The sequence below is a fragment of the Microcaecilia unicolor genome, chromosome 3, assembly GCF_901765095.1.
Source record: "Microcaecilia unicolor chromosome 3, aMicUni1.1, whole genome shotgun sequence".
Classification (NCBI taxonomy): domain Eukaryota; kingdom Metazoa; phylum Chordata; class Amphibia; order Gymnophiona; family Siphonopidae; genus Microcaecilia; species Microcaecilia unicolor.
In genome coordinates, this window is record NC_044033.1 from 209,334,938 (window position 1) to 209,359,717 (window position 24,780).

The following is a 24,780-nucleotide window of genomic DNA, read 5'->3' on the forward strand; positions in this document are numbered from 1 at the left end:
ATCTTTATAAACCACTCATCCAAACTAGCATCAGATTGCAGCAGTAAACATTGTGCTCCTAAGTTACTTTGCAGTAACTGAGAGTAAAGTGCAGCAAAGTCTGAGCAGGAAGACCCAGAGAGACAGCCCAATACACACAGGCAACACCCAAAGGGATCATCCATATGCACTGACCTGTTACAGAGGGGAAAAAACACATCCTGAGCTTTGTGCTCTAGTGTCACTCAGCAGTAACTCAGTGTAAACTACATCAAGATCTCAGCTGAAGTCCCAGAGGCAAATTAATACTTGGAATTGTTTCATAACTCTACTTAAAAGTGGGACTTGACTTATTTTCTTTCTTGTCACTCCACCTTTTCACCTAGGTGGTATGGATGAGCCCAGCCTCGAGATGATCCAGTCTCATGGAGGCTCAGAGGAAACACTGGACTTCGAGAGAGGTGTGTGCGCTGGGATGTTTTCTGTTTCATTCACTGCTCTACTTGGCTGATCTACGTAAAGAATAAAGCTTTCAAATTAATACAGATCCAGGGATTAACTTTGTCTTGTCTTCTGTCCAGATCTACTGACTGTTCCTCCTGGTTGGAAGAAGGGTGTGGATTTTACTCAGAAAGGTGAGAAACTGTGGAATTGGAGGAGAGGGTTGACTGATGGAGCAGGAGCCTGAGCTGAGCCAGGGGTGTAACTGAGGCCTTTGCTCAAAGTACAGTCAGAGCAGCAAGAACCAGGAATGGAATCCACTAGGAGGAGTTCCAGAAGCTGGAGATGTAGAAAACTAGAGCAGGGAATAGAATCAAAGCCTCCCAGGGATGAGGCGTTCAGGCCTCGAGTGCCACAAACGGACCAGATTTTTAAGATATCCATATTGAATATGCATGATTAGATTTGCATGCACTGCCTCCTCAGTATGCAAATCTCTCTCATGCGTATTCATTATGGATATTCTGAAAACTGGACTGGCTGTGTGTGCCCCAAGGACTGGGTTGAGAAGCACTGCCCTAATGAATATGCACAAGAGAGATCTGCATGGATACTAGGACCACTGTATGCAAATCTCTCTCATGCATATTCATTAGGGATGCCCTGAAAACCTGGCCTGTATGTGGCAAGGCCTGAATTCCTGCATCTAAGATAGCCCGAAGTGTGAGGCTAGAGTGCAGACCAGGTCTTCCTCCAGGGCACAGAACAGAGTCTGAGATGCTAGAGTGGGGTATAGAACCCATATCTCCCAGCAGCGGAACCCTGCAATGCAGGAGCCAGAGCCAGGAATGGAATTTAGGTCTCACAACTGACAGATGGCTCTTCTGTACTGTGGAATTCAGAAATGCCGAGCTACCCAGTTCCAGGCTGGAGACCTTTTGGCCAGTCCTGATTTTGAACTTACTTCGAAAAAGCAGCGTGGGATTTGTAGTAGCTGATTCTGCCCATTGAAATCAGTGCTGCAAGGCCCATAATGCCCCAGGATGGGGTGGTCTGAAATCCACGACTATCCCAAAATCTCCAGCCTGGAACTGGATAACTTGGCATCTCTGAATTCTTGATCCTTAATTATATGAGGGACAGCAGGAGACCAGAAGAGTCATTCTGAATGTGTGTGCATTTGTTCCCCCGCAGAGCTGAAAGCCTCCCCGAGCACGATGACCCTCACCAGCTTGCTGGGGGCACTGGAAGACTTTGACTTTGGAGACTCTAGTGATGAGGAAGAAACAGAACCGGTCAAGGGAAGAGGGAGCAAGGAAGAGGAGGACAAAAAGAAGTTGAAGAGTCTACAGAGAACAAACAGCCTGGAGGGGCTGAACATACAGGTGAGATGGCCCACACCCTTCAGATTCAAAGAAGGGGCAGGTAAGGGATAATATTAACATATCATCAAGACAGCAGCCTTCAGCTCTCCTTACCCCGTCCCCTCTGTCTCTCCTTTTCTGTTACATGTCACTCTGTGTGTTTTTTTAACTCTCTGCTTGTCTCTTTCCTAACCTCTCTCACTCTTCTCTCATACGCTCCTGTTCTCTGCCTGTCTCATTTTTTCCCTACCTACCCCTTTCGTTCCATCCATTTCTTTCTCTCTCTCTCTGTTGCATTTCACACTCTGTTTCTTTCAGCTCTCTGCCTGGTTTTTTCCCTACCTCTCTGATTCTCTCCCTACCCCACTTCATATTCTCTGATTTCCTCCATATGTCTCTTTCTGTTGAATTTCACTCTTGTCTGTGTGTCTGTCTCTTTCCCTACCCCTCTCACTCTCACAGTCTCTTCCCTTTTATTTTAGGTCTCAGCCCCCGAGCCTCAGCCCACCCCAGCGCAAGGACCTGTGGTGCCAGCGGAGCCCCCAAAGGAGCAGTGGGCCATCTCTGTGGACATCAGCTGCCCGGTGGATGATTTCTACAAACGCATTCCTGACCCCGCCTTCAGAGTAAGGACTGGCATCTCCTATCCCCTCTCTCGTCTCGATCCTCTTCTCTCCCCTCCCTTTCCTTTACTGTCCTGATATGCTCTGCTCTTCACTCCTTTTCCTATTCTCTACCTCTCTTCTTTGCCCCTTTCTCTCCCTTTTTGCACGTCACCCAACCCTTTTTCCTCACCCTTGTGGTGGGTATCGTTTTGGACTTTTCCAACACCCTGGGTTTTTGTTCTCTCTGCAGTGGCCCTTTGAGCCTGACGTCTTCCAAAAGCAGGCCATCCTGCGGCTAGAAAGCCATGATTCCGTCTTCGTAGCTGCTCATACATCTGCAGGGAAGACTGTGGTTGCCGAGTATGCCATCGCACTGTCCAAGAAACACATGACTAAGTATGTCTCTAGCATATATGCCTATTTTATGCCCCGCCTCCCTCACCTGCAAGTTCCGGTCCTTCTCCCGTAGGGGAGCAGCCATTTTGTTGAAAGCATTGATCAGTAGAGTTAGCAAATCGCGGAGCTGCCAAGTTACCCATTTCCAGGAGGGAGATTTTAAGCCAGTCATGGATTTCTGGCAGTTCTATCCTGTGCATTATGGGACCTACAGCACTGATCTGAATGGGTAGAACTGGAACTATAAATACCTCACTGCACTGAGATGTCTTGGATCTGGGTAATTAGGCAGTTCTGAAATCAGTGGTTCTAAGAAACACGACACCCACCACAAGATAACACAAGTTCTCAATGACATACAAGAATTGTCCTCCCTCCCCGCTACACTTGGGATTGCAGGCTGTGTTCACAGTAGCTGACCATTGGCATCCCTCACCTCAGTTCTGTCTTCCAGTTGCTTCCTTTGGGGTCAGTATAAGCCTGTTTTAATCTGATCTACAGAGAAGTTTGGCTAGTGGAGAAGTTTCATAGTTTCTCCCATACCTTTATCAGTGGTTCACCACCCCCACCCCCAGTTTTTTGTTTTTCTCTCCACTAACTCTGTAATTTAACATCTTCTCCTCTTTCCTCATTGCCCCATTCGTCTTCTCTAAGGACGATCTACACGTCTCCTATCAAGGCCCTGTCGAACCAGAAGTTTCGGGACTTCAGGAACACATTCCAGGATGTGGGACTGCTGACAGGGGATGTCCAGCTGCATCCAGATGCCTCCTGCCTCATCATGACCACCGAGATTCTCCGGTACCACACTGCTGAGACCCCTGTCCTATGCCAAACATGCATCTTTATCAGTGTCTCTTGTCTATGCTGTTTTTCCTGTTTCTTTCTACTCTCTGAGTTTCATTTTCTTTATACTGTCTTCTTCTATGTTCTTTACTGTTTCTTACCACCATGGGTCCACCCTGTCCATCTTACCGTGCACTCTCTCTCTCACTCTTAGATCTATGCTGTACAACGGTTCCGATGTCATTCGAGATCTGGAATGGGTTATTTTTGATGAGGTTCATTACATCAATGATGCAGAGGTAAACCAGCATGAGAGGGGTAGTACTGTTTTTCAGATATTTCTCAGGTAGGGCATTGAGGGAAGGATTTATCCTAAGAAAACAGAAGGATCTGTCCATTAGGTGGGATGAAACAGACTGTAATGGAAACTGGCAGGTTTTGTGGTGGGAGGTGGCTGGCACATTCTCAGAAAAGCGTTTTTCCAGCCTTTTCTGAGCTCTAGGAGAGCTGATCTGTCCATGGTGCTGACGTCATCAGTGTGTGGCTGACTTATCTTACTTGTGGGTGGAGAACATCAACCATGAGAAGTAAGCCAGTACCAGAGTGGATAGAGGTGAAGGGAGCAACAGAAGGCCAAAGATAACCCAGAGCACAGGTAACGGAAGGGGGTGGACCACTGGAGACGTGGCCCGAATGATATTTTGTCCAACACGGTATCGACAACTAGAGAACTTGTGGGTGGAGCTGGAAATTGCTTTGTTTGGCCCCTTCAACCAAAAAGATGCTTTCTGGGTCAAAGGCAGTGAACATGTGTTAAGCAGGGAATAACCCCCATCTGCTGATGAGGGGGAGCAGCAGCTTATAAAAATAGGATTTATGTCAACCTTCAATCTCGTTTCTAAAAACATTTGAGTATGATGTGCGCACCCTTCATGGGATGTGGTTACTGGAAGTACTGATGCATCCTCATGTCTCTCTTCCCACTTGGCCATTCCTCTCCCCCACAGCGAGGCGTTGTATGGGAAGAAGTACTGATCATGTTACCAGAACACGTGAACATCATTCTCCTCAGTGCCACAGTCCCAAATACCCTGGAGTTTGCAGATTGGATTGGGTAAGAGAATGAATCAGAGACTAGTTTTCTTTGATCATGTATGATGGTTGAGTATAAAAGGGAGAGACTTGATTTCCACTGAGTACGATTGTATGAGAGCTTTGTAGAATCAGAGTTAATGAATTGATGGACTGAGTGTTGAGTGAAGTGCAGAAGCGAGAGGATAAATGAATTAACTGAATGAGAGATTTGGCAGTTGAATGATTGGATGAGTAGACAACTGAATGGATAGCTCAATGAATAGTCAAGTAGATGGTTGAGTAATTGGATGGTTGGTAGAATTTTGACAATGGATAGCTCAATGAAAAATTGAGTAACTTAGTAGATGATGGCAGGTAAGGACTAGTTGGCCCATCCAGCCTACCCAGTTGCCTTTCTGGTTCTGTAATCTTGAGAATGTAGTGTTGATGTACATGTCAGGGAATGAAACTGGTATAAGAAAGTTAGATGAAGGAAGGGTGAAAGGCTGAAGGGTTAGATAGCGGACAGATTGGAGACTGTGGCGGATGGTTCGATGGAACTATGTAGAATGGAAAACATAAAATATGGAAATCACAGAGCAAGAGTAAGATGATGGATAGAAAACTGATGTTTTCAGTAGATAGTCTGAAGTCTGACCATCACTGTTCCCACAGGAGGATAAAACGTAAAAAGATCTACGTTATCAGCACTATGAAAAGACCAGTCCCCCTGGAGCACTACCTGTACACAGGCAATAGTCAGAAGACCCAGAACGAGCTTTTTCTGTTGGTGGATGCCAAGGGAACTTTCTTGACCAAAGGGTAAGGATAACTCCAACTCGGGATCAACTATCATGATGCCATTATTCTCATCCTTAGTGCCGTGGGTTCCTAGTTCTAGTCAGCTCTGCGACCTGTATAGCCATCGTGAATTGTGATCAGAAGAAAATTGCTACTTTTGTTTCCCCATGCTGAAACTTTGCTGGATCGGATGCATTTTAAGCTTTAGCAAAGAGAGGTTAAGTGACTTTGATTAAGACCTACCGGTGCAAATTTGTGGTAGTGGTGAGATTGGAGCCTGGGATTATATGTCCGAATTCTGTGCTTCCACTCTGAGTGCTCAGGATGAAAGCTTTCTCTGTAGTTTTCATCTGTTTCCAATCTCACCCATCTGTCTCCTCTCACAGGTACTATGCCGCTGTTGAAGCAAAGAAGGACCGGTCAAGTAAACACTCACAGTCTTTTGGGGCCAAACAGCCTCACCAGGGAGGTCCCAGCCAGGTGAGCTCCAGGCCCTGAATCCCCGAACCCCATAGGTCATGGAGGTGACAGTCCCCAGAAAAGGGCCATTTAAAGTGTCAAAACTGGGAAGGGTCAACCAGGATACCACTTTCTGATCATCGGTACTTACCGTAGAAGGATGTATAGAGCCCAGGGCAAATTTTGCTAGAACAATTTCCTTTTATGAGTGGGGTGTAGGGGTGGGCAGGGGCCTGGAAGTTTTAATGATTTTGTGCCACATTAACTTGTCAACCACCGCCATTCAGGCTGCCACAGTTCCTAGCACATTGGTGTTTATGGAAGAGGAAGTATGACTACTGTGGCTGTACAGGGCCCAAAATGGTTCCCTGCCAACCCCAAAGTTGGCTCTGGAAATCATTGTCACAGACTTAACTAGTTGCAACTGAATTTCTGCAAGGGTGCATCTGAAAGCTTGGCAAATGACGTTCTTATTAAGAGCTGACACAACCTCTGAACTGCTACTCGATGGGATTCTTTAATTGCTCCCCTGGTTTATATGTCCCCATTCCATTTGCTGGAAGTGTGAGTCAGCAAGCGAAAATAAGTTGGCTCCTGAACTGTAAATGTATCACTAAAGCACTACAATAGAGCCCGTGGTAGGAGCAGAACTGGAGTCTGTAGGTGTCACAGCTCTGTGCTCAGCAATAGGCTTACACGATAAGAGCTGGTGTCAGAAGTGGGATGACCTGCAAAGAGGGAAGTCTGAAAGCATTATCAGGAAAAGCATTTCACGGAAAGGGTGGTGGATGCCTGGGAAGTGGCAGGGACAAAAACAGTGACAGTTCAAAAAGGCATGGGAGAAACTCAGAGGACCCTTATACGGCAAGAGGACGAAATAAAAGTATAGAGAATTTCCACTCAAAGCAAAATTTAAATGACTTTCAAACTTAAGACACAGAGGGGCGGCAGTTAACAGTCCTAAAAACAATGTGGTGGGGGTAACCTGCTCAAAGTGGTAGGTACAACCAGGGAGGTTTAATTGACAGGCGACAGCGTCACGTGACAAAGCTGAAGCCATAACTGCCATCTTGATACACTCAAAGCAAAACAAACTATTGCTCCACACATAGGCAGTCCTTATTTCTAATAAGCATTTGCTATTGTTTTGGGTGACTCAATATGGCAGCAAGCTCTACCTACTGGCTTCAGCTCCGATAATGAGCCAAGCATGCTCCCACAGTCTCCTGTCAATTAAACCTCCTTGGTTGCAACCCTGGCCACCTTTCTGGATGGCCGCTTAGGTCCACCATCATTTGCTTTATTACTATTTGATCACTTATTTTTCATTCTGTTTTGGAATTGGTCTCAGGACAAGAACGTTTGGCTCTCTCTCATAGACATGCTGAGGAAGAAGGACCAGCTGCCTATTGTGGCCTTCACCTTCTCACGGAACCGTTGTGATGAGAATGCTAGCATTCTGACCACCGTCGACCTGACCACCAGTGCCGAGAAGAGTGAGATCCACATTTTCTTCCAGAAATGCATTTCCAGGTTAAAGGGCACTGACAGACAGCTACCTCAGGTACCCCTTAATCTGGTTCTATCTTTAGCTCCTAGCAGGGTTCCATTTTTAGGAAGTGTGTGTCTGGGTCAAAGGTCACGCAACAGGAAATTAGCTGAAAATACATCGCTGTATAAAGCTCTGCCTTCAGGGAGTATTTTTTTTTTCAAGTTAAGTCCCCCACCAGGAAATGGACGTAACCCTCACAGCCCTACAAAGTTCTGCTTCCAGGAAGTAGTGTGGTCAAGTTAGAGTTATAAAGCTTTTTAATCTGTATTTCAAGTGAAGTATCGTGACAGGAAGTTAACCCTAAAAGTGTTGACCTTCTAACCTGCACTTTGTAGGTTAGAGGTCATCCTAATAGGAAGCTGACCTGAAGGCAACAAAGTTGCAGCGAGTCGTCACTCTCAGGTGAATTTCTGGGTTAAAGGTCATCTTATAGGATCTAAATCCTAAATGCTACCCCCTGTGCCCTGATGTCTGTCCCAGTGATTTTGGGCTTTTTCTCCCCACCCCAGTATGTTCGCAGACTTGCCAAGTCTCCCGCTTTTCTGGGTCATCTCCCACAGAGGAGCCAAGTTCACTGAGCAGCTTCTCTTCCAGTGGCAGTAGGAGAGGCCCTCTTAAAACGTCATCTCCTGCTGTCGCTGGAAGGAGAGGCTACCACTGGTGCTGCTGTGGATGGGGCTGGGCAGAGTTATGGGTGGGGTGGGGGCCCTAAATCTTCCACATAGGAGGTTGGCTCCCATGGCAGCACAGTTCTTGAGCTATGTGTAATTGATTCTGTTTAAATTGATATTGCATCCTGTCACTCTTTCAGGTTATTCACATGGTGGAACTTCTGAAGCGGGGGATTGGCGTTCACCACAGCGGGATCCTGCCAATCCTGAAGGAGGTTATTGAAATGCTGTTCAGCAGGGGGCTAGTAAAGGTATGAGTAAAGGGTCATGGATAATATCACCTTTTCCGTTCTGTGATTTTGGTGTCTACAACCAAAGTGGTTTACATACATTATATACAGGTACTTTCGTTGGGCCGAGAAGCTCCTGGATGATTCGGTAGATGTTGGTTCTTCTGGGGGTCAGGAATTAGCCAACTTGGACATGGGTTCATCCTTTTTGTCTGAGGCTTTTATGATTTGTTGCGTACTTCAGACAAAAAATATGGCTATGGTTGTGGGTCTCTGCCACTTAAGGGAGCTATGCTCTTTGGAGAAGATTTGGACAAGTTAGTGCGAGGTCTTAGTGATACCAAGGTTCTATGGCTTCCAGATTTTCGGTTCAAGGCAGGGGCCAGAACTAGTTCCTCTCGGGGACGGTTTAGGGAGGCTCAGCGGTATAGGCCGGGCAGATCGAGTGGGACCTACCCCTAGCTGTCTGTTCGTCTGTCCAATTTAGATTGTAAGCTCTGTTGAGCAGGGACTGTCTTTTCATGTTAATTTGTACAGCGCTGCGTAAGTCTAGTAGCGCTATAGAAATGTTTAATAGTAGTAGTAGTAGTAGGACCTCTAGGGGTCGGTTTTTCCAGCGCACACAGTTCTTTCGTGAGAGTCGTCGCGGAGGGCGTGGCTTTTCCGCGGGAGGTTAGTATTCAGGCCGCAATTCCCAATGAAGGTGTGCGGGCTCAGGCTCTGGTGCATGTTGGGGCTCGGTTGAGTCTGTTTTACCAGAGCTGGGCCCAAATCAGGTCAGATCAGTGGGTTCTCGAGGTGTTTCGAGGTGGATATGCGCTGGAATTCGAAAGCTGTTCTCCCGAAGTGTTTTCTGGAATCCCTCTGTCGGTCTTGGAGCAAGAGGGCAGCAGTGAGGGACACTCTGCGGTGGCTGCTCGCGTTGGGAGCCGTGGTTCCTGTTCCTTCAGATCAGCAACGCTCAGGGTGCTATTTGATCTATTTTGTGGTCTACAAGAAAGAGGACACTTTTCGTCCCATTTTAGATCTCAAAAGGGTCAATGCGGCACTCAAGGTGTCCTCTTTCCGGATGGAGACGTTGCGGTCGGTCACTGGTGCGGTCCGGAAAGGAGAGTTTCTCACTTCCCTGGATTTGACGGAAGCTTATATTCACTTTCCTTCGTGCGGCCTTTTGGTGCCAAGTTACAGGGTCCGATTCGTCGGTTCCTTGCAGAGAAGGCGCCGACGGCCCGTACTTATCGTCAGGTCCTGGGCCTGATGGCGGCGACCATAGAGGTAGTTCCGTGGGCCAGGGCGCACATGCGTCAGGTACAGTCAGCTCTGCTCAGTCGTTGGTCCCCTCTGTCGCAGGACTTGGAGATGTGTTGTCCGCTGTCGGTGGCCCCTCGTCTCAGTCTCCGCTGGTGGCTCAACCCACGCAATTTGAGAAAAGGAATGCCGTTGGAGTTCCCACAGGGGCTGGTAATGGTTACGGATGCCAGTCTGCAAGGTTGGGGGGGCACATTGTCTCGGTCAGGTAGCTCAAGGCCGGTGGTCTCGGGCAGAAGCAGAGTGGTCCATCAACCGGCTGGAAACTCGGGCCATTCGGGTGGCGCTCCAGGCCTTGCCGTCGGTGGTTCGCCACAAGGCAGTCCGAGTGCTCTGCGACAACGCCATGGCAGTAGCGTATGTCAACCGTCAAGGGGGGACGAAGAGCCTTGGCGGCGCAGTTGAACTCATCTTCAGGCTCTCTTGGCAGCGCATGTGGCCGAGGTAGGTCACATAGATGCAGATTATCTCAGCAGGCACACTCTAGTTCCCAGAGAGTGGTCTTTTCTTCGGTCAGTGTTCCAGCGAGTTGTGTCGGTCTGGGGACTTTCGGTGATAGATCTTAGGGCAACGGCTCGCTATGCGAAGAGACCCTCGAGCGGAGGGAATCGACGCTCTTCTGTTGCCTTGGCCTCGGGAGTGGCTGTATGTGTTTCCTCCGTGGCTGTTAGTCAGTTGAGTAATAAAGCGCATCGAACATCACTCCGGTCGGGTGATTCTGGTGGCTCCAGATTGGCAGCATCGACCATGGTACGGAGACCTGGTGCGGTTGGCAGGGGTGGCGGCCCTGCCTTTGTTGGGATCAGTTCTGTGTCAAAGCCCGATTATCATGCAGGATCCGGCTCGGTTTTCGCTTACGGCGAAGAAGGGGCTTTCGTCCAGTGGCTTTGCTACGATGTTGAGTTGGCGTAGACGATCCACTTCCTTGGCGTATGTCCGGGTTAGGAGAATCTTTGAGCACTGGTGTGAAGACCATCGAGTTCGGCCGTTTCACTCTTCGGGGGCGGAAGTTTTGGAATTTTTGCACGATGGTGTTGATAGGGGTCTGGCCTTGTCTACACTGAAGGTTCAGGTGGCAGCTTTGTCATGTTTTCGTGGGAAGCTTCAGTGAAAGTCCTTCGCTTCTGTGCCTGAGGTAGTGCGTTTTTTGAAGGGTGTTAAGTTGCTGCGTCCGCCTCAGTGACGGATGGTGCCTCCGTGGGATTTGAAGCTAGCTTTGGATGCTTTGCTCAGGCCTCCGTTTGGGCCTCTGGTATCGGCATCTTGTAAGGATTTATCTTTAAAGACAGTCTTGTTGGTGGCGATTACTTCAGCACGGAGGGTTTCAGAGCTTCAGGCTTTGTCTTGTAGGGAACCATTTTTGTCCTTTCTGAGGGAAAGGTTTCGTTGCGGACGGTGCTTTCCTTTTTTGCCCAAGGTGGTTTCCGAGTTCCATGTTAATCAGGTCATCTCTCTGCCAGTGTTGGGTGATATGGCTGGAGATTCGGAGCAGTGTGGTATTGCCAAGCTGGATGTCAGGAGAGTTGTTATCTCTCTGGAACTCAGGGCTTCAGAGCCTCTGACCGTTTGTTCGTTCTTCATGGTGGCCCAAAGAAGGGTGCAGCGGCTCCTAAGGTGACCATAGCACGGTGGTTGAAGGAGGCGGTTGCATCTGCTTACTTGGTGAAGGGTCCTGTGGTGCCTAGGGGCTGGTCTGCTCATTCCACTAGAGGAATGGCAGCCTCGTGGGCGGAGAATAGTATGATTTCTCCGTTAGATATTTGTCGGGCTGTGGTTTGGTTTTCGTTGCATTCTTTTGTGAAGCATTATAGGATTCCTGTGCATGCAAAGGACGAGGTGCACTTTGGGGCAGCAGTTTTGACCTCTGGCCTTAGTAGGTCCCTCCCGTAAGTTAGTTACTGCTCTGGTACGTCCCATGCGTCTTGACCGGTCTGGAGGGTCGCTGAGGAAGGTGAAATTAGATCTTACCTGCTAATTTTCTTTCCTCTAGACCCTCCAGACCGGTCAAGAGCCCGCCCTGTCTGTATTGGAGGCCAGGAGGTGTGTTTGTTGGATAATTCTTGGCTGCTGTAGATTGTTGTTTCTCTAATTGCAGACTCTGTTTATTTCTGTTTTGTGATAGGAGTCTGGGACAGGTGGGGCTCTTCTTTGGTAGTCCACCTGTAGAAGCCCAACTGTTTTATCAAAGGCAAAGGAACATGTTTCCGTAAGAGCAAGCGGAAGATGTTTCTTGTTTTTGCAGTTTACTGTGACCACGTACAGGGTTGCTAGTTGTTAGTGTTTTTTGTTTCTCTGCTTTGTCAGGGTTATACTGGCTAGTGGAGGTTCTGCACAGGTTATATATACAGGCTTCAAAAGCTTAGTGTTTTCTCAGTCTCCCTCTGCTGGTAGGAGGACATAACCCACGCGACTTGACCAGTCTGGAGGGTCTAGAGGAAAGAAAATTAGCAGGTAAGATCTAATTTCACCTTTTCTTGTACCTGGGGGGAGGGGGTTACGTGACTTTCCCATGGTCACAAAGAGCTGCAGTGGGATTCAAACCCAGTTTCCTAGGTTCTCAGCCCATTGGTAAGCTTTGTTGGCCAAGCTCCCAGCAAGGGTGTGGAAACTAGCAATCAACCCACCAGCATCTCTCTCTGGAACTCAACGGGTTGCCTGTGGAGTGGGAATAGGCTGTGAAAGTTGCCATGAGGAAATACCAGAGAGCAAGGAGGAGAGAGAGAGCACCATGGTAGTATCCACAGAACTTATGGGGAAGAGCATCCTGGGAACACAGAGCACCGGTAAATCAGGGCTATAAGGAGGGAGAGGGGAATTATGAGAGCAGCAGGGGGGAGGAGGTATAAAGACAGGAAGGGGAATCACTGGAAGACACAACAGATGTAAAGGAGATGTATAAGCAGCAGAGAAACAGCACAAAGGGTTTTCAAGACTGGAGCAGACAGTTTCACTTTATTCAAAGACTCAACAAGGGCTGTGTTTCAGCAATACAGTGCCTGCATCGGGTAAATCTAAAGTACAGCACGTATAACGTATGTAGAAGCAGAATCATAGATTTGACGATAAGTCCGCTCGATGAAAGCTTCCCAACAGAGTTCCGACCAGAAAAATTTCTGTGTCGGTGGCACCGAAATGAAAGGGATGTATAAGAACAGAGGAGCTTCATGGGGAGGTCACAAGGCAGCCGCTGTTAATTTTCCAAACTGTTGCACTGTCCTTCAGGCCAATTAGCCGGGTAGGAGTAATGCTATTTCTTCCTCTTCTCTCACCACACAGATCCTGTTCGCCACCGAGACGTTTGCCATGGGCGTGAACATGCCCGCCAGAACCGTGGTCTTCGACTCCATCCGCAAACACGATGGGACCAACTTCCGCGACCTGGTTCCAGGTGAGAGTGAAAAGGAAATTGCATTGTGGGGCAGGATCCAGCTGCTCCCCCCCACCCCTTCCCACTACCATCCGTATTCTCCTCTGTCTATAAGAGGTGCCTCCTTTCCTTTTCTCGATCCCAGCAGTACCTGAAATATATAAATAGTTTTTAAAAACTGGGAGCCTCCCTCCCTGTGAGTTCCCATGGGCCCCAGGAGAAGGATATTCCATATCCATCTACTTTGAGTTTCTACTGTATCAAGAGATGAGTAACCTAGTAAATGACGGCAGATAAAGACCTGTATGGCCCATCCAGTCTGCCCAACAATATAAACTCATTGTACATGGTATGTAATACTTTATATGTATACCCGAGTTTGATTTGTCCTTGCCTTTCTCAGGGCACAGACCATAGAAGTCTGCCCAGCACTCTTGTACTAAGTTCTGAAGCTAACATTGAAGCCCCTTAAAATTTACACTCCAGCCCATCCCTATCTATTCAGTCACGATCAGGGCGTAGACTGTAGACATCTGCCCAGCTCCCATTTTGTTTCCAATTACCAACTCCGCTAAGATCGCGACAGGATTGTGAAAAATTACAAGAGGACCTTACGAGACTGGGCAGCTAAATGGCAGATGACGTTTAATGTGAGCAAGTGCAAGGTGATGCATGTGGGAAAAAAGAACCCGAATTATAGCTACGCCATGCAAGGTTCCACGTTAGGAGTTACGGACCAAGAAAGGGATCTGGGTGTCATCGACGATAATACGCTGAAACCTTCTGCTCAGTTTGCTGCTGCGACTAGGAAAGCGAATAGAATGTTGGGTATTATTAGGAAAGGTATGGAAAACAGGTGTGAGGATGTTATAATGCCGTTGTATCGCTCCATGGTGCGACCGCACCTTGAGTATTGTGTTCAATTCTGGTTGCCACATCTCAAGAAAGATATAGTAGAATTGGAAAAGGTGCAGCGAAGGGCGACTAAAATGATAGCGGGGATGGGACGACTTCCCTATAAAGAATGATTAAGGAGGCTAGGGCTATTCAGCTTGGAGAAGAGACGGCTGAGGGGAGACATGATAGAGGTATATAAAATAAATGAGTGGAGTGGAACAGGTGGATGTGAAGTGTCTGTTCACGCTTTCCAAAAATACTAGGACTAGGGGGCATGCGATGAAACTACAGTGTAGTAAATTTAAAACAAATTGGAGAAAATATTTCTTCACCCAACATATAATTAAACTCTGGAATTCGTTGCCGGAGAAAGTGGTGAAGGTGGTTAGCTTAGCAGAGTTTAAAAAGGGGTTGGACGGTTTCCTAAAGGACACGTCCATAAACCGCTACTAAATGGACTTGGGAAAAATCCACAATTCCAGGAATAACATGTATAGAATGTTTGTACGTTTGGGAAGCTTGCCAGGTGCCCTTGGCCTGGATTGGCCGCTGTCGTGGACAAGATGCTGGGCTCGATGGACCCTTGGTCTTTTCCCAGTATGGCATTACTTATGTCTTAACCATTCCTTCTAAACAGGATTCCTTTATGTTTATCCTATGCATGTTTGAATTCCATTACCATTTTTTTTCTCCATATAACAGGAATGATAAAGTCTATAACAGAGTGAGTGTTCAATACTGAATTTACACAGCCGGTGTGTGGCTGTGTTGTGATTTTCAATTAAATTTTAACTGCCAGACCCTCAACCATTCTTCTAACGTTCGGAGATCCCTTCTCATCGTTTCTACTCCTCCAGGGTATCCACTCTATTGGCTATTTTCGTGTCATCCGCAAAAAGGCAAACCTTTCGTTCCCCAAAAGTAGATTCCACAAAAGCTGAACACACAACTGTACATTCATTGCCCACACGCCCTGCTTCACTGCGCATTTCTGCATTGGCATAGAGTGAAAACATGCAATAAATGTGGGGAATTTGGAAAACGCATCGCCTCTTACACTCCCCTTTTGTTCCGTGGTATTCCAGGTGAGTACATCCAGATGGCTGGCAGAGCCGGACGCCGAGGATTGGACACCACCGGAATGGTCATTATCCTCTGTAAGGCTCAGGTGCCGGAGATGTCCGATCTTCACAAGATGATGCTGGTAAGCATGTGACACCCATCCATTAACCCTCTTCCTGTCTATTCAGCCATGTATCCATCTCTGCTACCACCCCCCACAAAAATCCGTCCATTCCTTAGCATCCCTCTGGACTGGCCCAGTGATTGACTGATGGGTTGTGCACACCTTCCAGCCAGGTGGAGACTGAGACTTCTGACTCATCTAAGCTAGCCAATAAGAGCCCTTGCCAGATAGAAGATTCCAGTATTCTCAGTCTCCACCAGGTGGAAGGTGGTGAGCCCTGTCAGTCTCTCTTCTTTCTTCCCTTTTCCTTTCCTTTGCTTTCCCTTCCCTTTTCACCCCCCACAAAAATCCATCCATTTGTTTAGCCCATCATCCTCCCATACCTCTAGCCAACCGCGTCCATTAACCATCCTCCAATCACTAGCTATTCTCTTTCTGACCATCAGTGATAAGCTATCCAACCACTGAGCATCAATCTATCCAGCTATTGGCCATCCTTAATCTATTATCCTGTGAGGGAGGACAAGTTCAGCAGGGAAGAAGCAAAGGAAGGAGGAATGTCTAGGATCAGTAGCTCTGCAGTGACATTCAGAGGAATAGAATGAGTGAGTGGTTTAAAGGGATAAATCACTGAAAGGGTAAGCTAATGTGTGGATAGTTGCAAGAAATGACAGGAGAGCGGTCAAAAGATGGATAGTCAATAGCTGGTCAGACTAATAGAACAGTGGCTGATGTTGGGTAGAATGAGAAGAGGATGGCCAATAGTTAAATAGTTCATTAGTCAGTAGATGGTTAGAAGAAAGACTGATGGTTGGACAAAGTAGTAGAAAGATGGTTAATAATTACACGGCTGATACTGGATAGATCGATAGAAAAATGGTTATGGTTGGATACAGTAAGAAGATGGCCAGTAGTTGAGTAGATTGATCAATTCTTGGATAGAATAATTTGAGGATGACCAATACTTGGCCAGATGGATGCAGATGGATGGTCGATGGTTGGACAGAGTAAACAGGAGAACAGGTGATGGTTGCACAAAGTACTAGAAAGATGCTTGATAGCTGGCTGATGAATACTTTGATGGACTAATAGGAAAATTTCTGATGGTTGTTATAGTACAAGAAGAGGATGGCCAACGGAGAGGTGGATAGTTGATGCTTGGGTACAGTAGTGTTCCCTGATCTTTTCAAGTCCTGGAAAAACTGAGGTATTTCTACCTCATAGAGATTTTTCTTTTCTGTTTCCTCCCCCCCCCCCCCCCACCTCTTTGTGTGATCTGTCTTTCAGGGACGACCTATGCAACTGCAGTCCCAGTTCCGCCTGACCTATACCATGATCCTGAACCTGCTGCGTGTGGAAGCTCTCCGTGTGGAGGACATGATGAAGCGAAGTTTCTCGGAGTTTCACACCAGGAAGGATACTAAGGTAAATAATCCTTCCACCCACTATATCATTTCAAGCTATGCTGAGTTTCAGTCACTGGGAAGCAAGCATACAATCTTCTGCCGATCAGAGAGAGAGAGAGAGAGAGAATGACGGGTAAGGTAAAGAAGGAGGTAACTTGATACTTCTGGGAGCCATTGTTTAATTTTACCATTTTCACAACATTTTCTAATCTTTGAAACCCGCTTAATCCCTAGAAAAAGGTCCAAAGTGGTGTACCATACAGTTAATATGGGAAATGATACAATGAATAATAATATTAAACCAATATATAATATGCAGTACATAAATTTAAATTAACTAATCATTAGTGAAATGTTTGCCAAACAGATAAGTTTTTAAACTTTTGCTAAAAGAGAAGAATGTTATATTATTCCAGAAAAAAAAGCTCTTGATATGAGAGAGAACTTTCTAATAGTTTTTGTTTGTTTGTTTTTTAAACGAACCCCTTTAAATGATGGGAAATGTAATTCTAATCGGTCCAATGGTTTTTTTTTTGTATATGATAGCCATATAGCTCAGAGTAGGGGATTGCCCATTGTTCTTTCAGGGGCCCAGCCTAGTCTCATCCAGCCATTCCTAAAATTTAGTGTTTTTAGTATCGCTACCTGTCTCATCTTTTCATGTAACCAACAATGGTGCGTAGAAGCCCAAAAAGGTAGTAGTAATTGTGTTGGTCCTTTGAAAATATGTTTTTCTTCTGCTTTCTTTCTAGATCTATGAGCACAAGATATCGGAGCTCACACAGACGCTGTCGGGCATGGCGGAGGTGGAGTGTGCAGGACAACTGAGTGACCTGGAGCAGTACTTCACGGTAGTCAGGGAGTTACAGTACACCCGCAACACTATTCAGGTGAGGTGACTGCATTCAGCTTGGAAAAGAGACGGCTGAGGGGGGATATGATTGAGGTCTATAAAATCCTGAGTGGTGAAGAATGAGTAGAAGTAAATCGATTTTTTTACTTGTTCTAAAAGTACAAAGACTAGGGGACACTCAAGTAAGTTACATCGAAATACTTTTTAAATAAATAGGAGCAAATATTTATTCACTCATAGTTAAGCTCTAGGACTCGTTGGCAGAGGATGTGGTAACAGCAGTTAGCCTATCTGGGTTTAAAAAAGGTTTGGCCAAATTCCTGGAGGAAAAGGCCATAGTCTGCTATTGAGACAGACATGGGAAGCAACTACTTGCCCTGGGATTTGTGGTATGGAATGTTGCTACTCTTTGGAATTCTACATGGAATCTTGCTATTCTTGGGGATTCCAGAATCTTGTTACTCTTTGGGGTTCTGGAATGTTGCCACGATTTGGGTTTCTGCCAGGTACTTGTAACCTGGCTTGGCCACTGTTTGGATACTGGGCTAGGTGGACCATTGGTCTGACCCAGTATGTCTACTCTTATGTTCTTATGAGGGACAAGAGAGGAGGGCAGGATTGGGGAATACCCAGAATTCTTTGCACCAGGTGCTTTTTGCTTGTAGCTGTGCAAGACAGGGACTTGCGTTCAGCCGAGGTTCCAATCACCTTCAGTAACCCAGAGAAAGAAGGTTCTCGATCCCTAATCCATCTCTTTTCCTCTCTCTTTTGCTTTCTCCTTTCCTTTTTCAGAGAAAGGTCATGGAGTCTGTGAATGGACTTAAGGCTTTGTCGGTGGGCCGTGTAGTGATTGTCTTTAACCGGAAGCACAAGAATGCCCTGGGAGCCATCCTGCAGGTAACAGAGTGAGAAAAGCTATACCTAGTGGGAGTGTGAATTGAGGCCCTTTCCCCTTGTAATAAAGTTCATGCCGCGGTAGCCACGGCATAACCTTCCCATCCCCCCTTCCAAATCAAACATCAGATAGCATTACATTACATTAATGCTTATATACCGCTAACACTGTAAGGTTCAAAGCGATGCACAATAAGAGCTTAGCAGGGTTTTAAAAAGGTTTGGATGGCTTCCTAAAGGAAAAGTCCATAGACCATTATTAAATTGACTTGGGGAAAATCCACTGCTTATTTCTGGGATAAGCAGCATAAAATGTATTGAACTTTTTCGGGATTTTGCCAGGTATTTGTGACCTGGATTGGCCACTGTTGGAAACAGGATGCTGGGCTTGATGGACCTTTGGTATGTCCCAGTGTGGCAACACTTATGTAGAGAGAAGGGAATTACATAAACATAAATTATAGAATTCACAGTTAAGAATAAAACCCAATGATAGCAGATTAAACAAATCTTGTAAAGAGTAAAGTCTTTGTTCCTCCAGGTTGGATCAGAGAGCCTCCGATAGCTCATATTTAAAAAATCATAATAAACTTTGGGCACTTTTTAAATGTATAACAGTTTGTAATGCACTGCCTTGTCTACAAAATTAGCACTTAGACTTTTTTGTTTTTGTATGGACTTCTTAAATGTTTGACACAATAGGTTAGAAGTGCCAGCTGCACGCCTGTTGCCCCTAGGTGGGAAGAGGGAGGCATTAGAGCAGGTGGAGAGTGATGGAAAGAAAGAAATCCTGGCTGGGGGTGGTGGGGAGGCTGTTAAGAGGGAAAGACTGGAGCCCCAGAGGTTGGCAGGGTGACTGTCTAACTCAGGCTTGTCCAAGTTCATCCTCATGGGCCACAAGCATTCCAGATTTTCAGGATATCCCTAATAATTAATATACAGGAGTGATTTGCTTATAATGGAGACTGTGGCGTATTCATTAGTGATATCCTGAAAAGCTGGCCTATTTGTAGCCTTTGAGGCCTGAACTTGGACAAGCCTGGTATATAAACAGAGAAGAACTGGAGGTGGAGGGAAGGGCAGTAAAAAAATACCAGGGTCTGGTAGTTGGGTTCTAGGGGGAAAGCACTGGTGAGAGGAGAGATGCACCAGTGGGGTTGGGGAGAGAAGAAAGCATTTGAGGGAAAAGAGCAGACAGACATGTTATACATCAGATAGATAACCAATGTCGGATGTTGAGTAGTTTCTCATTGTCGTCTTGTGCAGGTCTCCTCTGATGCAGCCAACCGGACCTTCACGACATTGGTGCTCTGTGAGAAGAACCAGGAAGGGGGTGGAGAGGCCCAAGAGGAGCATCCTGAAGCCCCTCTCCCCGATGAGCTTCTGAACAGCAAACTTTTCCTACCAGAAGGTGAATTGGTTCCAAAGTGACGCCTCCCCCCCACCCCCCCACCCCCCACCCCCGTTTTCTGTATAACAACATAATACGAGCAGGCCATGACCTCTCGATCCGACTGCCCTCATCCCTTATCTCATTTCTTGCTGCCTTTTTTTTTTTTTTTGCCTCCCCTCCAGGGCCCTGTGGTCATGTGGTAGAGAAGCTCCATGCCTCTGACCTCATCGGCATCACCACAAAAACCCTCCGCCTCAATGCGGAGAAGATCCTGGATGACTTCAACAAACGGCAGATCCCCCGCTTCAGGTAAGGCAAAGAGATCTGCAGACACAGAAGTACCTGATCCTGCAGTGTGTCCTCATTTTGCATGTGCGAGGGAGAGAGAGCAAGTGCAGGGTGCTGTGCTTCATCTGACCACTAGGAGTCACTCTCTTCCTCACTTTTGAATGCTGTAATAGCAGAGCCACAGCCAAAAAATAGAACCCAGACCACCACCTAGGAGGCAGCATAGGTCTCAATGCAGAGGCAGAACTGGGAATGGAACCCAGGTTTGCATACACAGTAATTTTTTCTCCCATGTTTTGAACCCCCCCCCCCCCCCCCCCCCAATGTCAGGCATGACCCACCCGGTCCCTCGGTCACTACAGCAACACAAGAGCTCCTACGTCTGCTGGAATCAAACCCTGGCGGTCTGGTGACCCTCGACCCTGTCAACGACCTGCAACTCAAAGATCTGGATGTGGTGGAGGCCTGCGTGCGCAGGAGGAGCCTGGACGAGGCACTGCGATCCTTCACTTGTGTCCACAGCCCCCACTTCAGTACACAGGTTGGTGTATACTGAGACATTCTTAGGCCTTGCATAGAAAATGATCTAGGGAATCTCTCGGGGGGGGGGGGGGCAGTACTTGGGAAGGACCGTGATACATGGAGAGGGAGTGATCCTGGGGGGGGGGGGGTGTCTTGTAGGGGCAGCACTGCAGAGGGAGTGTTGTATATAGAGAGCATGATCTGGGTGTCTCGTAGGGGCAGTGCTGTGAGGATGGAGTTTTGTATGTAGAGAGGGGAAGAGCTCAGAGGTCCTCCTCTGCAGCAGTGTCCCCGAGAGTCGTACATGGAGAGGGAGTGACCTGGGAGTGCCTCTTGGGGGCTGGGATGTGGAGCGAGTGTCGTACATGATGAGGGAATGACATGGGTGTGTCTCTTGGGGGCACTGCTACTGAGGGAATGTGGTACATAGAGAGGGAATGACGTGGAGGGTGTCTCTTAGGGCAGTTTACAGATGGAGTGTCGTACATATGTACAGCTTGATCTATCTTTTAGAGGCAGGACTGCAAAGAGACTGTCATACATCGAGAGGGAGTCACCTGGAGGTGTCTCTTGGGGGCAGAGCTTCGGAGGGAGTGTCGTACCTGGAGTGTCTCTTGGGGGCAGTACCACAGAGGGAGTGGCTTGGGGGTGTCTCTTAAGGGCAGTGTCAAGAGGGTGGCTTGAGGGTTTCTCTCAGGGACACTGCTGCAGAGGGAATGTTGTTCATGAAGACAGAGTGACCCGGAAAGTCTCTCTCGGCTGTTGAGGGAGTGTCATAAACGTGTGGAGAGTGACCCAGGATTTCTTTCTCCACAACCAGTACCTCCGGCTGCAAGAGCGAATGAAAATAAAAGATGAGTTGGCCCAGCTCCGTTACCTGATCTCTGACCAGTCCCTGACGCTGCTGCCGGAGTACGAACAGAGAATAAATGTAAAAGTCTCTTCTCGCCCCTGCCACTCTCCCATTCCTGACAGAATCCTGAACACGCTTTCCATCTTTTCCCTTTTCTTTCTTACAAAGTGTTTTCTTCTTCTCTCCTCCATTAATTCTCCCTCTCAAAGTTTTTGTCATTCTCCATTGCTTTTCCCTTTCATCTGATGTTTTTCCTCTTCTCTACCCTGTCTGCTTCTTCCTCCTCCTCTCTAGGTGCTGAAAGGTCTGAATTATATCGATGGGAACAACGCAGTACAGCTGAAGGGCCGGGTGGCCTGCGAGATCAGTAACTACGAGCTCATTGTGACGGAGCTGGTCTTTGAGAATGTGCTGACTGAGCTGAGGCCGGAGGAGATCGTGGCGCTGCTATCTTGCCTGGTCTTCCAGCAGAAGACGCAGGTGGAACCTGAGATTAATGAGACGCTGAAGAAGGTGAGGGAAGATTACGTGACAACGTAAGCATTGATATACTGGGGCAGACTGAAGGAAACAGGACACTGCGCTTGATAGATCAACAGTGACCAATCCAAGTCACAAATACCTGGCAAGATAGTAAAAACAGATTTTATGCTGCTTCTTCCAGGAATAAGCAGTGGATTTTTTTCCCAAGTCCATCTTAATAATGTCTTATGGACTTTTACACTTTTTTTAAAACCCTGCTAATCTAACTGCTTTTACCACATTTTTGGCAACAAATTTCAGAGTTTAATTACACGTTGAGTGAAGAAATATTTTCTCCAATTTTGTTTTAAATTTACTACTTAGTAGCTTCATTGCATGCCCCCTTGTGCTTGTATTTTTGGAAAGAGTAAACAAGCAATTCACATCTACCCGTTCCACTCCATTCAGTATTTTGTAGACCTCTATCATATCTCCCCTCAGCTGTCTCTTAGCCGCTTTACTGTTTCCCCACTGGGGAGGCCTCCCATCCCCTTTATCGTTTTGGTCGCCCTTCTCTATACCTTTTCTAATTCTCCTAAATATTTTTGAAATGTGGCAACCAGAACTTAACATGATATTGGAGGTGTGGATCTGTACAAAGGCGCTCTAATCTCAGTTTCGTTTTGTATTTCTTCCCTAATGATTCCTAACATTCTATTTTGCTTTTTTGGCCACTGCTGTACACGGAGCAGAGGGTTTCGACCTATCATCAAGCTAACTCGCACTCACCCGTACAAATCTTTCCCCTCCTGTACCCTCAGGGAATTGAGCGAATCCGCGGCGAAGCAGAACGTATAGCTGTACTACAGCGCCAGTGTGGGCTGCGTGAATCCGTGGAAGATTACGTGGAGCAGTTCAAGTTTGGACTGGTGGAGGTGGTCTATGAGTGGGCCCAGGGAGTGGTGAGTCATATCGTCCCCTCCAGCTTCACGTTTTAATTCTCCCCTCCAGCTTGAACATTGCAGTTCGTCATCACTGCTCCTCTCTCTCCCTCAGCCCTTTGCAGAGATAGCCAAGCTCACGGACGTGCAGGAGGGGATCGTTGTGCGCTGCATCCAGAGACTAGATGAGACCTGCCGGGATGTGAGGAATGCCGCACGCATCATCGGCGACCCTGTACTGTACGCGAAGATGGAGGACGCCTCCAACATGATCAAGAGAGATATCGTCTTTGCCGCCAGCTTGTACACGCAGTGAGAGCACCACAGCTGTTCCAGCAGACACAAAGGTTATTTGGTGTTTGTTCATCACGGAAAAAGGATTCAGGAATGCTTACACACCAGGCGGTTTCAGCGCTGGAAATTTGTGCCTTGTTAAAGAGACAATTTTTCCTTCCTTGTCTGGGAGGGAAGAGGCTTAACTTGAATTGATCCTGCACAGTTCCTACATTTGATTCATATTTTTTTAAAAACTGCAGAGTGACATTTAGAAAGCAAAGCTCATGTTGTATAATGGAATGCTGCTAAGACAATAAAATGGTCACCTTCCTGCATCCCCCCTGTCCCATTAAACCAGCTCAAGTAAAGCAAACAACCTGAGCTTTTCCTTCTATTGTCACTTTGCAGTTTCTGAGTTTAGCATGACATTTATGGGGATCACTTTTATGCCTGAAGTTTATCACTTGGCATCGAAGCCATCTGTCCTTTTTACATTACTTTTCCCTCCCCACCCCCCCACCCCCGCTCCAGGCTCCTCAGATGATTGTCACATTAAAGCAACTCAGTTAAAGAACACATCCTGAGCTTTACCTTCCATTGTCACTTTGCAGTTTCTGAGTTTAACATGATGTGTATGGGGATCATTTCTGTGCCTGAACTTTATCACTTGTAAATGAGACAGACAGGTTTGATGCCTTCCTCCTCCATTACCTTTCCTCTCCCCACCCCTCCTTTGACTCTCATATGAATATGCTTTTTTTTCAGGGGGGTAGGGGGGGTCATGCTCTGCCTTTCACGATGGCAATAAGGACACAAGAGTAAACATTACACATCCAATATACTGAAGCATGGCAACCAAATGGCTACAAAAAAGCAGTTTTTGACTCTTTGTATCTCATCTCCCTCCCTGCATTATCACTGAAATACGGTCCCCACTGTTCGCCTGCTCTTATCCACCACCCAGAAGCAATTGAAGAGATGTGTGCCAAAACTAGAAGGGCTGCTCTGACCTTTGACCCATAGTGTAGGTATCCAAGGGCAAACGTAGTGCAAAAGTCATGATGGAAGCTGGGCGTATTCCTTGTGGCTTTAGTGGCTCTCTGGGTATCTGCCTTTGTTTTATTTTTATTTTTTCATGCTCGAGTCTCCGTTGCAGTGTTTTACTCCAGTGGTTCCCAAACTTTCTCAGTTCACAGCGCCTCTAGGCTACACATTTCTTCTGAAGTCTCCCCCTCCCACCCCCAACAGCATTGAGTCCTACCGTTGCTGGCAGAGACGCCCAAGCCCCTCTAGCTGAAGAGATCCGAGGCCCAAGCTCCATGCTGCTTGCGTAAGCAAATCGGCAGCATGCTTCAGCCACCAAAACTTGCATTCCCATGCATGTCCTCCTCCCCCCCTTCCATCCAACCTCTGCCCTCCCCCCTTCCATCCAGCATCTGCCCTCCTCTCTCCTTCCTTTCCTCCCTTACGCCATTTTCATCCAGCCTCTGAGTAGCTTAGTGGTTAGTGCAGTGGACTTTGATCCTGGGGAACTGAGTTCGATTCCCACTGCAGCTCCCTGTGACTCTGGGCAAGTCACTTAACCCTCCATTGACCTTGGTACAAAATAAGTACCTGAATATATGTAAACCGCTTTGAATGTAGTTGCAAAAACCTCAGAAAGGCGGTATATCAAGTCCCATTTCCCTTTCCCCCTCTCATATTCCTCCTTCCATCCAACCTAATCTCCTTCTCTGTTTCTCTCTCAATCCAGTGTCTGCCTCCTGTGTCCCCACT

General features: G+C 47.1%; 1 protein-coding gene across 1 annotated transcript in view; it reads left to right on the top strand.

Moving 5' to 3' along the window:
• SKIV2L (Ski2 like RNA helicase) overlaps positions 1-24,433 on the top strand; it is a 30,810-nt gene extending 6,377 nt beyond the window's left edge. Inside the window, exons 6-29 of the mRNA XM_030197327.1 lie at positions 366-440; positions 561-614; positions 1,615-1,805; positions 2,267-2,410; positions 2,640-2,785; positions 3,440-3,586; positions 3,786-3,870; positions 4,579-4,685; positions 5,321-5,467; positions 5,833-5,926; positions 7,257-7,469; positions 8,269-8,379; positions 12,943-13,054; positions 15,016-15,134; positions 16,404-16,541; positions 17,275-17,412; positions 18,168-18,272; positions 19,536-19,680; positions 19,845-19,971; positions 20,281-20,491; positions 21,293-21,403; positions 21,620-21,838; positions 22,609-22,749; positions 22,844-24,433. Coding sequence (XP_030053187.1) covers positions 366-440; positions 561-614; positions 1,615-1,805; positions 2,267-2,410; positions 2,640-2,785; positions 3,440-3,586; positions 3,786-3,870; positions 4,579-4,685; positions 5,321-5,467; positions 5,833-5,926; positions 7,257-7,469; positions 8,269-8,379; positions 12,943-13,054; positions 15,016-15,134; positions 16,404-16,541; positions 17,275-17,412; positions 18,168-18,272; positions 19,536-19,680; positions 19,845-19,971; positions 20,281-20,491; positions 21,293-21,403; positions 21,620-21,838; positions 22,609-22,749; positions 22,844-23,044 — 3,281 coding nt within the window. The 3' untranslated portion in view covers positions 23,045-24,433. The remainder of the gene's footprint in view (positions 1-365; positions 441-560; positions 615-1,614; positions 1,806-2,266; positions 2,411-2,639; positions 2,786-3,439; positions 3,587-3,785; positions 3,871-4,578; positions 4,686-5,320; positions 5,468-5,832; positions 5,927-7,256; positions 7,470-8,268; positions 8,380-12,942; positions 13,055-15,015; positions 15,135-16,403; positions 16,542-17,274; positions 17,413-18,167; positions 18,273-19,535; positions 19,681-19,844; positions 19,972-20,280; positions 20,492-21,292; positions 21,404-21,619; positions 21,839-22,608; positions 22,750-22,843) is intronic.
• Positions 24,434-24,780: the final 347 nt, after the last annotated feature.